Source organism: Eumetopias jubatus, unplaced genomic scaffold (assembly GCF_037043125.1).
Source record: "Eumetopias jubatus isolate StellerSeaLion01/CBP00866 unplaced genomic scaffold, mEumJub1_p1.0 scaffold_12, whole genome shotgun sequence".
Taxonomy (NCBI): Eukaryota; Metazoa; Chordata; class Mammalia; order Carnivora; family Otariidae; genus Eumetopias; species Eumetopias jubatus.
The window spans coordinates 80,410,089-80,427,273 of NW_028274818.1; the positions used below are offsets into that span (position 1 = coordinate 80,410,089).

Sequence of the window (17,185 nt, forward strand, 5' to 3'; positions counted from 1 at the left end):
TCCATTTGGAATTTATTTTGGCATATAAAATCCTCTGGAAAATTATTAATTAAAAAGAGCTTCTGTAAAGCCTCCATTATACCATGGCTATGCTTTCATAAGACTAAATGTTTCTGGCTTCAACTTTACTCAAAAGATTTAACTAATCCTGTCAGAGAGGGAAAGCATTTGATAAGCATCGGAGACCCTTTAAACAAATGGTGAATATTGTATCCTTAGTGCCAGGGGGTAAGATGGGTCTTCTTTGTGGGGGGGAAGAGGCACGGGGGCAGGCAGAGAGGAGGGGGACACGTGAGGCCATAGTAACATAACGATGTTTTGTAATTTTAGGTCAAGTACTTATTTGTGCAAGCGATGACCGAACATGTTCCCAGCTGAGAGAGTATATCACTATCGGAGCAGAGGCCTTCTTGCTGAGGCTCTACAGGAAAACCTTTGAGAAGGATAGCAAAGCCGAAGAAGTGTGGATGAAATTTAGACGTGAGGACCGTCCAAAGAGAATGGCAAAATCTAACAAAAGGCCTAAAGACCCCCCAAACAAACAAAGGGCTGCCACCAAAGAAAGGACTCTGAAAAAGAAAAAGCGAAGGTTAACCTTAACTCAGATGATGCAACAGTCTGAACAACCTGAAGAGGCAGGAGATGTCAAGGAAGGCTATCCGAGAGACACAGGCAGTAGCCCAGAAAGTTCCTTAGAAGAAATTAAGCACGAGGAATTTGACTTAAACTTGTCCTCTGATGCCGCATATGGAATCCTGAAAGACCCACTCACCATCCTCCATCCGCTCCTGGGCTGTAGTGACCCCTATGCTCTGACGAGGGTGCTCCACGAAGTGGAGCCAAGATACGTGGTTCTGTACGATGCAGAACTGACGTTTGTTCGCCAGCTTGAAATTTACAGGGCGAGCAGGCCCGGGAAGCCTCTGAGGCAAGTTATAAAGAATATGAGCTGTTTCTTCTCTCTCTTTTTTTTTTTTTTTTTTGTGGGTGTGTATATATCTATATATACAGAGAGAGTTTTTGTTTTGTTTTTTTTTAGCTGAAGTACAGTTGACATACATTAAATTAGTTTCAGGTGTACAACATCATGATTCACCCATTCTATACATTACAAAATGCTTACCATGATAAGTGTATTACAATATTATTGATTATATTTCCTATGTTGTTCTTTTCATCCCCGTGGCTTATTTATTTTTTTAAGTTTGTACTTCTTAGTCCCCTTCACCCATTTTGCTCATTCTCCCTACTCCCCACCCCCCTTTGGCAACCATCATTGTGTTCTCTATTTGAGTCTGTTTCTCTCTTGTTGTTGTTTATTCATTTTGTTTTTTTAGATTCCACATGTAAGTGACATCATCTGGTATTTATTTGCCAATCTCCATCTGGCTTATCTCACTTAGCTTACTACCCTCTCAGTCCATCCATGTTGTGGCCAATGGCAAGATTTCACTCTTTTTTATGGCTCAGTAATACTCCATTGAACTGCTTCTTTTAAACGCTTCGATTTCACGGTTCTTTAGGCTTTAACACAGACACTTTACCAGTTGGCACATGGATTTTCTTTAACATTCTGTTGTTACGATGTAGGTTAAATTTATGAATCCTTTGGCATCCTGGTCAACCTGGGAAGTTTGCATAGGAAGGATGTCAGATGTTGTAGTAGAACAACAAATCTAGGGGACTATCCATGTTCTGGTTACTTGCTGTTCTGTTGTTCTATACTGTATCCTTTCTGCATTGGTTGTAGCTTATGGGGTGCTGTATCGAGCAAGTATAGGAAATGTATAATAACCTAACTTGTACCAAAATGTGCTATAACTATGACTCAGCTAAAAGGCTTTGATCTTCTAAAATGTCGTTCTTATAAATTTCAAGAAGTGACTCTAAATTACATCCACATAAAATAAGAAAGTATTTGGGGAATTATTGTACAAAGTTTTCTTGAGTTTCAAGAAATAACAGATAAAAAATCTACAGAAATATCAGAGGAGAAAATGATGCCTCTCAAAGAATATAGTGTTCTGGGTCTCCAATTATCTGAGGGAAATAAACAGCAAAATTAATATCCTGAACTCAGTCTGAACCAAAAACAGAGCCAAAAGAAACCTTCCTAGCAGTTTATTGCAGCCTTCCAGAGCAGAGATGAACGGAGCAGGTGGGTCAGAAATAACACAGGATGAAGAGATTAAATGAATTATAGGCTGGTAAATTTTTCAGACTTTGCTACTGATCAGCTTTATAGATAGCTTGTATGCTCCCAAGTTCTTTGTTGCCTGAGAATGGAATAGCGTGATATTTGGAAACAAAATGTCAGAGTCAGAAGGGACCTTGGAGTTCAATTGCTTCCTGCGTTGATGGGAAACTGAGTCCCAGTAATAACGAATGACTTGCCCTTGGCCACATAGCACTTGTGGGGGAGAGCTGAGGTCTCTGGATTCATTGTCCGATGGTTTTTTTTCTCGGTCCACACTTCAAAGAAATATAACCTAGGAGCATAAAGTCCAGAAGAAATGTCGAAGGCTAAAAAAGGAAAAACCTCTGATAGAAGGTGAGGAAGAGAGACAGAGGAGGTGCTTAATTCAGCCTTTGAGCAACAAATAAGATAGAAAAGCCGTCCTTCCTAGGAGAAAATAATATATTAAATTATTTTCTCGAGCCCGGTATCACCCATGTGTCTTCTGCATCTCTGTTTATATAACATGTGTGATGACTTGGTTCTGTGAAGACACTGATAAAAAAGAGCCGAGAAAGAAGATAAAGGTCATATAGATTTCATTTGTTTATTTCTCACTAACGTGAACTTTCACAAGCTGCATTTTATAACTACTATCTAACTTTGCAAATGATTGTTTGGCAGACGTGTAAAGAAAAAATTGAAAAAAGAGAAGCTGCTGAGATTTTGTGTTTTCTGATTTGTTTATTGTTATGAGGCAAGGATTATTCTATCCCTCTAGTTATATTTCAGTGTTTACCTAAACTCTGTTCCTCCTTTCGGTGAAGGAGAAAAACGTGGTAATGAGACTTTTACCAGGTGGGGTTTAGGCAGCTTAATTTTAGGTACGTGATTAATGGAGCCTTTTATTCTTGGTCAAATATTTATTATTTGAGCAGTTTAGATTGCTGATTTCAAACGCTACGCTCTTCCTTTCAGTGATTAAAAATTATGTTTTTACAGCCTAAAAGAGTTCTGTTTTAACTGGCAGGGTCTACTTTCTTATATATGGAGGTTCAACCGAGGAACAGCGCTATCTCACTGCTTTGCGGAAAGAAAAGGAAGCTTTTGAGAAACTCATAAGGTAAAAGATAGAGGCCTTTTAAGATCTAGAGGCTTCTCTGGGTGGGGGCATATCTGATTGCCCTCAGGAAAGATGGAAGGGGGAAGAAGTTGGGAGCATCACCTCAAGATAAACCTGTGGTCTGATTCATCCCTGGGGTATGTGCACATTTCTTGTCTCCTCCCTCTCTTTTTCCACCTATCTCCAGTTGCCTTTCAGTGGTTTAACGGGATATTGGAAACGTGGCGAGAGCTGCTTGTAAAGACATGTAACATAAAACACCAAAAATACAGCTCAACCACTCCTTTTCTAAGATACATGTTCTTAAATCTCCCCCTCCCAGCCCCCACCCCCACACACAAGCTTTCTCCCTTCCCTTGGAATTATGATTTATTTTCTCCTGGTGAAATTTCCATTGTCTGTGGGTGGGTGACTGCCTTACCATTTGCTGGGAAATGCTTTTACAACCGAGTCAGTTCAGATCACCAGCAGTAGAATCACTCTGGGAAAGTATTTTTTTGAAGGTGTGATGTTTATCTGAATGTACGTGTACTGTTTTAGGATGAGTGTCTGGTAATGTTCCAAATCCAAATAGAAAATGCTTTCCAGTGTAACATTAGGAAAATGTTCTAAGTGACATGTGCACAGACTAGATGGCCACCTTTGACCCACCGCAGGTGTTTGAGAAATCTGATAACCTTGTACCGGGGTGTTGTCAAGGAGATGGCAGCTTGGTGTGGGAAGATGGGTCACATGATCTCTAAGGAGCCTCAAAAGACAGGGCAGGGGCTAGATGGGGCATCCTTGAGCTGAGCCAGAGAAGAGGCTAGACCAGAGGAGACCATGGCTTGGACTGACCAATCTTCCAAGCCACAGATATTGGTAATGCATCAGTGGCAATGAGAGGGCAGAAATCATTTTTAGTGGCTGTTAGCATGCCAGGACTCTACACAGAATTTCAAAATGAACAACCTTCCTCCAACACTGACTATGGGCTAAACCTAAAATCTCCCCGTACCCCAGTCCATCCAGGGCATGCATTCCCAGGTGCCTCCTGAATCAAGGCCACTGAGTCCCTGTGGAGCGGCTCAGCATACTACATGGGCAGGACCACCCCCCTGCCCCGCCCATATCCTTTGTGAGTACTACATGCCTTGGCCACAGATTCTTCCAGCTTCTGGTTAGTCCTTTCAGCCTATGAAAATGTTTTCTGTTAACATGCTCTATGGGATGGTTTATATGGTCTATGTGTATATGTATAGGGTTTTCTTTTTTAAGATTTTACTTATTTATTAGAGAGCATGAGTGGGGGCTGGTGAGGGTAGGGCAGAAGGAGAGAGAGAAGCAGACTCCTCGGTGAGCAGGGAGCCCAACACCGGGCTCGATCCCAGGACCTTGGGATCATGACCTGAACCAAAGGTAGATGCTTAACCGAACTGCTTAAAATAAATAAAATATTTCAGAGAGTGTGATAACCAACCAGGTGTTAAACAATTGGCCTCTTCTTGTCCAAAGCTTTTAGTTCTTCTCTGTGTCTTCTAGATCTTCACTCCCCCAAGACTCAAAACAGTCAACAGATGTCTACTGGGCATCTCTGAGGCACCAAGCCCTGTGCTAATAATAAAATGCTGTAGTCACAGTGGTGCTGGAGGTCCCTCCCCTCCTCGAGCTCATCCTCTAGTGGAAAAGACGAACATTAGGTAATAATGAACACTACACTAACTGGACATGTACAGAGTCTGGCTGTAAAGGTGAAGGAATGGGGTGTGCTAGCACAGGTCAGACCTGGCCCAGGGTGGGGACCCGGGTGCCTTCACAGAAGAAGTGACAGGTAAACAATGCATGAGGAGTGTGCACTAGGTGCTACATCGACAGGGTGGGAAGGGGCTTCTGTGTGTGAAAGCTCCAGGGTATCAGAAGCCCTGCTGAGGATTCAGAACGTGCCTGTAGAGGCGATAAGACAGCATTGAAGCATTCTCAGTAGAAAGTCTATTTTTAGAGGCTCTCTCTTGGCCTCCTAACGGAGGAATGGATAGAGCAGGGAAACAAGTCCGGAGAAAAGGTGGTAGCCAAGATTAGGTTGACAGGGAGAAGGGAACAGATTGAAGAGAGATGCAGGAGATGGAATCACAGAATTGTTGCTAGGGGCGCCTGGGTGGCTCAGTCGGTTAAGCATCTGCCTTCGGCTGGGGTCGTGATCCCAGGGTCCTGGAATCGGGTCCCGTGTCAGGCTCCCTGCCCAGTGGGGAGTCTGCTTCTCCCTCTCCCTCTGCCTGCCACTCCCCCTGCTTGTGCTCTCTCTCTGTCAAATAAATAAATAAATTCTAAAAAAAAAAAGAATTGGTGCTATAGGATGTGGGTCAGTATCTCCTAACCAGTCCTTCACTCTTTACAAAACATCCTCTGCCTGAGTCTTCCTGAGTTAACCGTCCCCGAGTTACAGATGAGTACAGAGAGCTAAAGATCATTCAGATTAGGTTACTGGTGTTCATGCTGAGGGTCCCTAAGACCACCCGCCGGCTCAGCGATTCACCAGAAGGGCCCACAGGAGCCAGAAAAACTGGTATCCTCCCAGTTTGGGTATATGACAGCAAAAGGACACAGATTAAAATCAGAGAAGGGTAAGAAGCCATGGAGCCAAGTCCAGGAAAATCCAGGTATAAGCTCCCAGGTGTCCTCTCCCTGTGGAGTCACACCGATGTACTTCATCCTCCCAGCCACAGTGTGTGACAGCTCATGGCGAGCGTTATCCACAGGGAAGCTTACCCAAACCTTGGGGTCCAGCGTTTTTATTGGGGGTCAGTCATGTAGACACAGAGTACCCACATGGCAGACTCCATCCCCCCAGAGCAAAAACAGGTATTCACCATAAATCAAGGTGTGCACATAGATCATCTGATCACACTGGTGCCATGTGGCCTCAGGCCTCAGGCATATAAAACCCTCTTATAAGGGAGGATATTCCAAGGTTTCAGAGCTCATTCCCAGAATGAGGGTTCAGAGCTTATCTCCCTGAGGAGACTGGGCCTTTCCTGCAGGGTTGTAGCCAAGAGAGCCTGGTAGAATGTGGGGAAGAAGGAACCTGAGTAAGTTGAGTTTTCATGCTCTAGGCTGCCTCTTCTTTAATGAATCAGGGAACCTCATCTAGAAAAGAATACTTTTAGTAGATTGTGGCAAGATATTGCAGACTCCGTGCCATTCCTGTTGTATACAAGTGAGTCTCCACATCAGAGGGCTCGGTGACAAGGTGTGGATAAGCCTGGCCCATACTGGAATCCACCCAGCAGAATCTGGAATATGGACTGTCCCCTACATTTCAGTCTACCTGATAATTTCCATATCACATTTTAATGTAATTTTATCTCTGGCCTGGTTTAATTTCCTAGCTCTCAGTGGTGACCATCTACTTATTTTAAGGTAGATCTTCCCGTATTACACAGCAATCAGATAGTTACACCATTTAGAATCTTAAGATATTTACTTTCCCAGAAAACTTGGGGAATTTGAGAAGTGTTTGTTTTGAAAAGGAAAATATATGTGAGGTGCGTTGCTGAAAGAGCATTTGCACCGAGCCTGTCCTTGGAAATTTAATGTGAGAATAAGACAATGTGCTTTTGCCAGGACCTCCATGGGTGATGTCGTAAGAATAAAAGCAGTGCTACTATTTAAAATAACCCGAAAGGAATGAATCTGGCAAACTGGCAGTGGAAGGATAGCTTGTCTGGGCTAGATCATTCAATTACAGATGTCAAGAGAGAAAAAAAAAAAAAATGACACTCCTAAGTATTGATAATAAAATGCTCCCTGGGTAGAAGAAAAAAAAAAAAGCATTCTGAGTGTACATAGTTTTAGAGAGGTCACTGCTTTTCAAAGGCAGGGGTAAGGTTCTTTGGAATTTTAGTCAGCAAACATGATCGCCAGGGCGCCTGTCTGGCTCTGTCAGTGAAGCACACAACTCTTGATCTTGTGTTTGTGAGTTCGAGCCCCACGTTGAGTGTAGAGATTCCTTAAAAAATAAAAAAAGAACTATGTGACCCTAAAATGAGTTAGCATGTGGGCCAGAATCCATGCCCATTGGAGGAAGACTTCTAGTTCAGTGCCTCCCCCCTATATTATCATTGTTGTACAGGCTATTCAGATATCATTAAAGATCTTAAAGCAAAAATAAGAAACCTCTGTACTTTAGATTAAGTGGAAATAAGAATCTGCATTTGTAGTTATCATTTTGTATCTGTCACACGGAGCGACTTGGGTAATTATGCTAAATGTTGAAAGCAAAGAACTGAATATTTATTATGATGGCAAGTTTCTGTTATATTAGTTTGAGTTACCAGTTAGGGAGACTTACTATGTTCTTCACAATCCAGGCTTCATTTCAGGAGTTTATTATTTCTCGGATTCAATTTGCAGTTAAGTTATAACATTTCACAGTAAACTAGCTGTTTTTATATAACAATATTACTTGAAACCGTTGTGGAATCATCTGAAAGCAAATCTTTGGTTTTTCAGCATTATCATGGATAATTAGGGAATGAGGTAACCACATTATAAGAAAAGTACAGTTATAATAACAGCTAACATTTTATAATGCCTATTATGTGCCAGGCACTGTTCTGAGTACCTTCTACAGTGGATAATCCTCCTAACATGACTCTTTTGGGGTAGGTTTTATTATTATGCCCATTTTACAGATGAAATTGAGGCACAGAGCCACTAAACTACTTGCCCAAGGCTGCACGGCCAGTCAGTAGTTTCAGATTCACGGAATAGGAATTCATACTCTAACCCACTAGGCTATACAGCCACTCACAGACTACAAATTAATCAGAAAATGGGGATGCCCCCATGTGTGATATGTAGCTTAGCCAGTAAAGTAAGTGGAAATAAAGAGAAAAAAGATCCCCAGTATTAATCCCAAATGTTAAAGAAAAAGAAATTGAAGAGCAATAATTTTGCTGAATAGTTTGCCCTTTGTCCTCAACGCAAGTCCAGTAGGTATCACGGAGCAGTAATGAGTGGCTTTCAGGGCCACAGCCATTGCAAAGACTATTCCAGCAGGCCACACTTGACGCTCATGTTGAGAATCGTGAGGAAGAACGGACCTGGAACTATGCTGGCCCCCTCATGTGAACTGTTTACAAAATGCCGTACTAATAATAACTTTGAGTTTGTATATTGTTTCAAGGAGTATAGAATTTAAAGTTGTAATTTCTGTTCTTCAGTGGTATCTTGGAGTGGTACCCTGTTCTAAAACATCGTTTATCCAGGGCGCCTGGGTGGCTCAGTTGGTTAAGCGACTGCCTTCGGCTCAGGTCATGATCCTGGAGTCCCGGGATCGAGTCCCGCATCGGGCTCCCTGCTCAGCGGGGAGTCTGCTTCTCCCTCTGACCCTCCCCCCTCTCATGTGCTCTCTCTCTCTCTCTCTCATTCTCTCTCTCAAATAAATAAATAAAATCTTTAAAAAAAATAAAAAAATAAAACATCGTTTATCCAGAGTGGTTGGAAAATCGGTCCATCCGGTTTTATTTCCTTTAATTAGAAAGTCTTTGCTTTTTAGCCCTTACTTAAATGATTAGTGAGTACTGAGGGCCCATCCGCCTTCTGCCTCACGGTACCCTGGGCTCTGTTCCTGCCGTTGGTCAGTCGCACCATTGTGTCATGCCTGCTCATGCTCCCCGAACTCAGTTTCCTGCCCTACGAGGGCTGAGAGCCAGCCTCATACATCCCTTCTGTCCCTCCTAGACATAGCACTTGCTGGTTCATGGATTGATGATAACGTACTTCCCTAGTTTTGAAAAATAAGACCATGGCAAGCCTGGCTCTTTGGTTATCAAGGATATTGTCATAATTGTCGTCCCTGATTACGAGTCTTAGCTGTGGTTGTACTGTCCTGTCAGTCTACCAGATGTGGGATGCCGAGCTACCTAGAAGACAGGAATTACTGTGTAACCATGTGTATATCAGAGCACCTAACATGGCAGGTAGGAGCACTCCAGAAAGGTTTTTAGAACAAATGCATGAGCGAGGGAATTCATGCTGCAGTATTGCCAACAGGAGATGTTGATTTTTTGTTTAAATCTCTGTTGGGGCCTCTCACCTGGAGGTTTTTGAATCGAAGTTCCATCGTCTGTGCTTTGATTTTCTTAATCATTGATTTTTTTAACCATTCCTATTTATGATTTACTCTGAATGTATTAGAATATAAATTATTTAAATTATTCTTAATGCTCAATAACACATTAGCATGTTTTTATAAAAAGTCTCAATCTCTTGGTGGCATTTTTTACCTGCTTATTTCATGTCCCAAAGTGCATGAAGGACATAGAGAATGGAAAATAAACAGCAGCTCTTTTTAACTCTGGAAGATCGGAAGTAGCACCCAACCAAGAAATTCTTTCTCCTTCCTTTACCTGCCACTCATCTGTGTATATTTACTGTACTTATTTATCTAACATATTTCTCATCTTGACACTCTTGTGGCCATTTTTATGTTAGAATCTATAAAAGATTAAAATCTGGAATTTTGAAATTCATTCAAGAAACTGTTTAAACTATTTTCCGCCCCAGGGAGAAGGCCAGCATGGTCGTCCCTGAAGGAAGGGAAGGTAGGGACGAAGCAAATCCGGACCTGGTCAGGGGCTGCGCAGCTGCAGGTGCTCCCACCGACACCCGGAAAGCAGGTGAGACCCACCCTGTGCCACGCACTCCCGGCGCCTGCCACGGAGGCTCTGGGGTCCTAGAGCATCTCTGCAGAGGCGGGGTTTTTCTCAAGAAACTTGTAAAACTGGGTGCCGGTGCTGCCTTTCACTAACCACATGGCCCTCCCAGAGCTGTGGCTCCTCATGGGTAGAATAAGGGGGCTGTGTTGTAGGCACCCCAACCTTGAAATCAGTCACGGTCCAGCATTGCTTGTAAATGTGGTTGGCTGGCTGAGATTCAAAATGTACTTTTGCAAAGAAACTTTGATAAGTGGCATTTAGGTTCTTATTTTTACCCGAAGAAGCCGCTTTACCGCAGGCAGACAGGAGTTGTCTGGAGCACATCCCCACTTCTCTTCTTGCCTCCGTGTGTTGCTTCTTGGCACTTCTCCAGATCCCAGGTGCGTGGCTCCCTCCTTGCGGTGCAGTGTCTGAACTGTGGTGTGCCAGCAAGACGTGCTGAATTCCAAGTGCAGCGTGACCCAGATGTAACCACCCCCTCCCCCGCTTCCCGTATCCCCGTTTCCCCATGGCAGCAGCTGCGGTCAGCCAAGCGGCCTGAGGAGCGCAATATGATGGAGTTGACTTAGCCTCTGGTGGGGGCCCGGTTAGAGCCGCGGGCCTCCCAAACCCAGTATACTCAGGCATAACCTCAAAGGCTTGTTAAAGCTATGGAGCCACAGGCCTCAGTCCATGGAAATTCTCATTCAGTGCATCTGAAATGGGGTCAGCACCTCAGGGCCTTCTGATGGGAGTGGTCCCTGGACTGAACTTTGGGAAACATGGCCTCAGAGCATCTAGGTCTTTTTTGAAGAAGATTCTTATTAACTCAGGTCGGTGACATTTCATGCAGAATATAGAACGCCAGGCCGAATGAAGGAAGCTAGATTTGAGCATGTAGGTGCCACGCAGAATGCTATTTACGGAAGTCTGTCCTGAGTTCAGTCCTCCAGGCCCTTGTCATGTCCTGCGGCTGCTGTAACAACTGACCACAAACTCAGGGGCTTGAAACAACATACGTTTCTTATCTTACACTTATTGTCTTAAAATTCCAAAGTCCAAACAGGTTTCACTGGGCTAAAACCAAGGTGTGAGCCGGGCTGTGCTCCTCCTGGAGGCCCTAGGGAAGACTCCATCTCCCTGCCTTTCCTTTCTAGAGGCACCTGCACTCTTTGGCTCCTGGCCCCATCCTCTACCTTCAGAGCCGGTGGCTCTGACTCTGCCCTTCCTGCTTCCCTCTTTCACTTGTAAGGACCTTTGGGCCCGCTTGGCTAATCCAGAACAATCTCCTAAATTTAATCACATTTGCAGTGTCCCTTTTGCCATGTAAAGTAACATATTCACACATTCCAGGGATTAGAACATGGGCATCTCAAAGGGACCGTTATTCTGCGCACGGCAGCCCCTGGTCCTCACAAGTACTGTCCTTAAGCCAGCAGCCTTAGCGTTACCTGGGATGTCATTAGAAACGCAGAGTCTCAGGCCCCACCCCAGACCTACTGAATACAGAACCTCCTCTAACTTGCTCCCAGGCGATTCTGGGCACATTCGAATGTGGGAAGTTCTGGTCCACCGGCTTCTTCCATTCTCCTACGTCCAGACTCACTGGTACAAGAACTAACGGCTCCAGAATTTTTCATGACAGCTTCTAAGGCAGTTGACTCAGCAAGCGTTTTTAGGCGTCTAGTATGTGCCGACTCTGTCATAGGAATTAGGAATGCAATGGTCAGTAGGATGTGGGCAGTGAGACCATCAGGGACCAGACGTCCAGGTAGCTGCAGAGGGAAGGTGACAGCAAATGCTGGTGTTCATGAATCATCATGACTTTCCTCACAGCTCTATTTAGTTTAAGAGAAATCGCTTTTATTTACTCTGTAAACAAACCTTTCTGAAAACACAGAAAAATGAGGAATAACAACATGGGGTATTATGTTACCGTGCATCACAGGTTGACAGCAGAAACACAGATTTGATTTGATTTTTTATTTTTTTAAAGATTTATTTATTTAGAGAGAGAGAGCGAGCAGGGGAAGGAGCAGAGGGAGAGAAGGGAGAGAAGCAGGCTCCCCGCTGAGCATGGAGCCCAGCGTGGGACTCAATCTCACAACCCGGAGATCATGACCTGAGCCAAAATCAAGTCCAGCACTTAACCAACTGAGCCACCCAGGCGCCCCAGAAACACAGATTTTAAACTTTCATTGTTCTCTTCCGTCTTTGAGAGCTCTTCCTCAGTGCCATCACCTAAGATGCTGCTTTTTGTTCCCAGGCGGCCAGGAACAGAGCCGGACGCCGCAGACTATAGTCGTGGATGTGCGTGAGTTTCGCAGTGAACTGCCGTCCCTGATCCACCGTCGGGGCATCGACATCGAACCTGTGACTCTGGAGGTCGGAGACTACATTCTGACCCCGGAAATGTGCGTGGAGCGTAAGAGCATCAGCGACCTGATTGGCTCGTTAAGCAACGGCCGCCTATACGGCCAGTGCGTCTCCATGTCCCGCTACTACAAGCGCCCAGTGCTGCTCATCGAGTTCGACCCCGGCAAGCCCTTCTCCCTCACGTCCCGGGGCGCACTCCATCAGGAGATCTCCAGCAACGACATCAGCTCCAAACTCACCCTCCTCACGCTCCACTTCCCCAGACTCCGGATTCTCTGGTGCCCCTCCCCTCACGCCACCGCCGAGCTGTTCGAGGAGCTGAAGCAGAACAGGCCACAGCCCGATGCGGCCACGGCCATGGCCGTCACAGCGGATTCGGAAACGCTCCCGGAGTCGGAGAAGTACAATCCCGGCCCCCAGGACTTCTTGTTAAAGATGCCGGGGGTGAATGCCAAGAACTGTCGCACCTTGATGCAGCACGTGCAGAACATCGCAGAGCTCGCCAGCCTGTCGCAAGACAAACTGGCAGGTATTCTGGGCAACGCCGGGAATGCCAAGCAGCTCTATGACTTCATTCACACCTCTTACGCAGACGTCGTGTCTAAGGGGAAAATGAGAAAATGAACAGTGACGTCTGTCTTCTTGTCCCCAGACCGTGCTTTCCAGCCGCTCTTTGCCGGCATTCATGGGTCCCCATTCATCATTAGTTCCCGATTGCCTGGTCTTCCAGCACTTAACGGCCGAGCCGTCCGCTTACTGGCTCTGCGCACCAGAAGCCAAGACTCCTCTCAGAAGTCTTAAGTTCAGACACTATTTTCACGTTCCCGCGCCTGCTCTCCTCCCTCCCCCCGCTGCCCAGGCCAGGGTCCGCATGCTCCGTTCTTAAGTGAGGTGGGTCCGGAGCCGGGGAGGTGTCCGCAGGTGTTTCTAGAAGGCCATTCTTGAAACAGGCGGCAGTTTATGTTTCTGACACAAACCGGTAAAACATACAATCATGTTCTTACCCGCTTCAGAGGTGCCCCGGAACCCAGAGAAGGAAACCCCTCTGCCATCCTTTACCAGTTCTCCCCACATTGTCCTCAAACACGTTCTGGCATCTTTCTGCCTCTAAGAGAAATTCCTGGGGACTCCCTGGTGCCCGTGTAAGACAGCCTCCTCGAAACCTCGCTGGTTCATTCCCTAATCCCCTGAGCGTGTGGGACATGTACTATGACTCGGTTGTGCAAAGCCAGTAGTTTTTAGACATGAAATGAATTCCCTCTTTCCAGAAATTGATGGTGCAAGTGAAGGAGTCCTTGGAACGCTCATTTTTTCAAATATTTAACCTCCTAACTCTGAGATCTCTAAGCCCGAACAGCGAGTTAGAGTCTCCTAAGACTTCCTCATCCCTGAGCCTCTCTTCCCACGCCCTGAGACCACCAGCACCAGAGCTTCTCCTCGCCCAGTATAAGTTCACCCTCCGATCCCCCCCTCTTCCTGTCCCTGTGCTGAGCGCCTCCTTGCATCTCTGTGAGGGTCCCCACACAAGCAAATTGAGTGGCCCAGCAAGTCTTTAAGATTTGGTTTTCCTTCCTGGAGTCAAGAGAAAGGACTTAAAAAGTAAGTGGAAGATCAATGCGTAGAATATCTAAGAATTCCAGAGAAATATATACATACTTAAAAACTCACAAAACCATCTCCTTCTCAAACATTCCGACTGGGTTAAATTAGCTTTTTACTGAAGTGTACATATGGGACATTCATAGCATCTTTGTGCCGTTTTTAAACTTTTATATTTCACCATTGTTAAGTTAGGTCTTATTCTCCTATCTAGTAATGAGTAGTAAATTTTCTACCTCAAGAGCTGATGTGGATATAGACATCAGTCTCACTAGCCATACCACACAGTTACACGTTTCCTCCATGTCGGCCATGTTTTTGTTCGTCACAGTGTTTGAGCTCAGAGTAGACACTGGACCACGTAACACAAAATGGTCTTCACCTTCACAGAAGTTCTTTCAACAGACCTCTCCAAGTTGAACCTTTCATGTCAACTTCTTGTTCTCTTGGTAGGTTAACCTACATTGGTACTGCTAAAGCAGATTTGGATTTCAAACTCGATACAGGGTACCACAAGAATGAATTAAGGGGTATCAGGGAACCGTGTTGTTACATGGAATTCTGTATAGTGATCTGAGGAACAGAGAAGAGGACAGGAAACAAAAGTTAGTTTAAGATAGAATAAAGGGTTGGGCTACTAAATGTTGTCCGAGGATTAAAAAGCGACCTTGGAGACTAGAAAACAAGATGTCAGGTACATGTATTAATTTTCACTTCATTATGTATTTAAGAGTCCAGTCAGAGTGAAAAGTACGTTAAAATCGACATAGCGCCTCAAAAGGAGATGGTTATTACGATTTTTCTTCACCCTAGTCTGGTGCTTCTGCTTATGGTATATAGTTTCTGGTTTCTCTTGTAGAATTCCACCTGCCTTATATTGTTCTTTCATTACATAAAAGGCAGATCAGAACATAGCACATCTTTTGATATGGGTCTCACTCCAATTTAAGCTTTCAGAAATCAGCTCTGTTCTTAAAGCCGCCATTTTAAACAGGCCTTGTCATCTAGTACAACATGGAAAACAGCCTTAGTAGTATTTAGAGAGCCGGTGTCTCTGGCTGTCAGATGCTATTATTTGCTGTTGTACGTGCTGGACATTTGAAGATGTGCACTGTCTCGTGTGTATCTGAATTAGGACTGGTAGTTTCTAATGAACTCGAAAATGCTCGTTACAGATGCAAGGCTCTCACTCCCACTTCCCCTTCCAACTAAATAAATATATTTTAATGTGTCTCCAGTTATGGAAAGCCTTCAGTACAACCATCATGTATTGACTTTTATCACATTCTCTTACAGATTTTTACAGTCTAAGAATCTTTGGCAAGGGAACTAATGCATGAATTTGCAAAATTAATTTATCACTTTGTTATCTAGCATCATACTGTTACCTTTGCCTTTTTTCTTTCAGAATAGTAAATATCCCTTTTACTTACGAACTCATGCTTAGCTTTTTAAAAACCTTTTTTTAAAGGCCTGAGATCAGCATTATTCTATTTTACCAAGTTTTTTCCATAAAAATCAAAGCGTGTGGAAGATGAGAGAAACCGTTTCCAACTTTGTTTAAATCATAGTGCCTCTTGATATTTTTTTAAAGTTATACAACAAGAAATCATTTTATAGAGTAATAGTGGCCATAAATAATGTCCTTTTGGCAAGAAGTTGCCACTTCTTCAGTCTGGGGCTCAGGAGACCATATGTCTCTGTAGGTTTGAGTACATCCAGAATGCAGTTTCCCAGCTCACGAGGGACTGAAAATAATTGTCCCATTCATCAACCCACCGGGACACAGAAGGTTAAGTCTAGATTTGGTTGTGTTGAGATAACAGAATATAGAATTAATAACTGGCCTTCAGCCGGAAAGTCTACACTGAAACAAATGCGAAGAAGTGCGTGGGGGGAGAGAGACAGACATCATTAGTCTTTGCTTTTGTTTTTCAAGCATAATTTGATTTTCCTTTGGCTCAGAAAACTTTAGGGAAATTCTCTTCTCCTTTGTGTTCAGTTTAGCCTAGAAAGATCCTTTTAAAAACCAACAGTTTAGGAAAGTTCTTTTCTCAGTCTTGAATATATTAAAACATATCCAGACTTCAACGTGCATTGTCATTTTTCTTCATTATTTTGCTTTCTATTTTGGTTTATTGCTACTTCCTGTCCAATTCCAAACTCCAGTACTTAACCATCTTTATCCACAGGTTTTTGGTAAGCCACGCCACTGCTGTTCTTTGATTTACGGGTATGTAAGCCAAAATTTGGTTGGGAGGGAGACATAACTGATTTATATCAATTTGTAACAAGAGTTGTATGTGAGTGTGTTTTTAATAAAATGTGTATTCCGTATTTTCCTCAGCATTTTGTGGGCAAAGTAAAAATAACAATGTATAGTAAAAGGACATGTATTCCCAGCGCATTTGTATTTCCAACACGTTGGTAAATATAATTTAAAATGAAGAGAATATTTAATATGTTTTTTGTTGTGCAGAATAAATGATTAAAGCCGAACTGCTCTCCCAACCCCCTGCTTTTGCGTTTGACATGCATGGTAAACCCACTTTCTGAGGCCTCAGCATGATTTTCTTTGGGTTATTTTTCTCTTACTGCTTTTTATTTTGTACATGTGTCCTTAAGGAGGGGGAGAAAAAAAAACTATTCTCCTTCTGAAAACACTCATTTGTTGACATGTAATGAATATGTGGTTAGCACAATGCTTGGAACATCTTAACTCAACAGAGATTAATTTCCTGCTGCCCCTGACTCATACCGTCTTCTTTTTTCTTTTTCTTTTTTTTTTTTTTTTGTTCCTTCAGCGTCAAAGTTGAAAGTAAATTATCCTTTTGACACATCTAGAATTTACTGTAATCTCTTAGGTTTAATTATTATTTAATGAGTTTACTAATTGGCTCACTTTGATGATTTTGTTATTTTGGTTTCTGCTTGAAAACGTAGAACCAATCCCTTTTTTTAACAAGGCGTAAGACGGGTTATTTTTCAAAATGTTTTGATGTCCGAATAAAGACTGGTAGAATAATTAACCCTTTCTTAGGAGTAGTGCTATAACTCACATTTACTGAGCTCTTGTGCCTTATCTCCTTTAATCTTCATGACAAAGACCTACAGGTAATATCACAGAAAAGCCTCTCTTGCTGTGGTTGAAACTGAGTGAGAGAGAGGTTAAGTCATTGGCCCAGGGTCACCCACTAGATGACGGAACCATATTTGAACCCCAGCAGTCTGACC

The 17,185-nt window shown here is 43.6% G+C and overlaps 1 protein-coding gene across 2 annotated transcripts in view; it reads left to right on the plus strand.

Moving 5' to 3' along the window:
• ERCC4 (ERCC excision repair 4, endonuclease catalytic subunit) overlaps nucleotides 1–16,411 on the plus strand; it is a 30,731-nt gene extending 14,320 nt beyond the window's left edge. For both annotated transcript variants that reach the window (XM_028117507.2, XM_028117508.2), the window contains 4 exons: nucleotides 331–928; nucleotides 3,207–3,299; nucleotides 9,846–9,958; nucleotides 12,243–16,411. In XM_028117507.2, the coding sequence (XP_027973308.1) occupies nucleotides 331–928; nucleotides 3,207–3,299; nucleotides 9,846–9,958; nucleotides 12,243–12,976 (1,538 nt within the window). In that variant the 3' untranslated portion in view covers nucleotides 12,977–16,411. The remainder of the gene's footprint in view (nucleotides 1–330; nucleotides 929–3,206; nucleotides 3,300–9,845; nucleotides 9,959–12,242) is intronic.
• The last annotated feature ends 774 nt before the right edge of the window (nucleotides 16,412–17,185 follow it).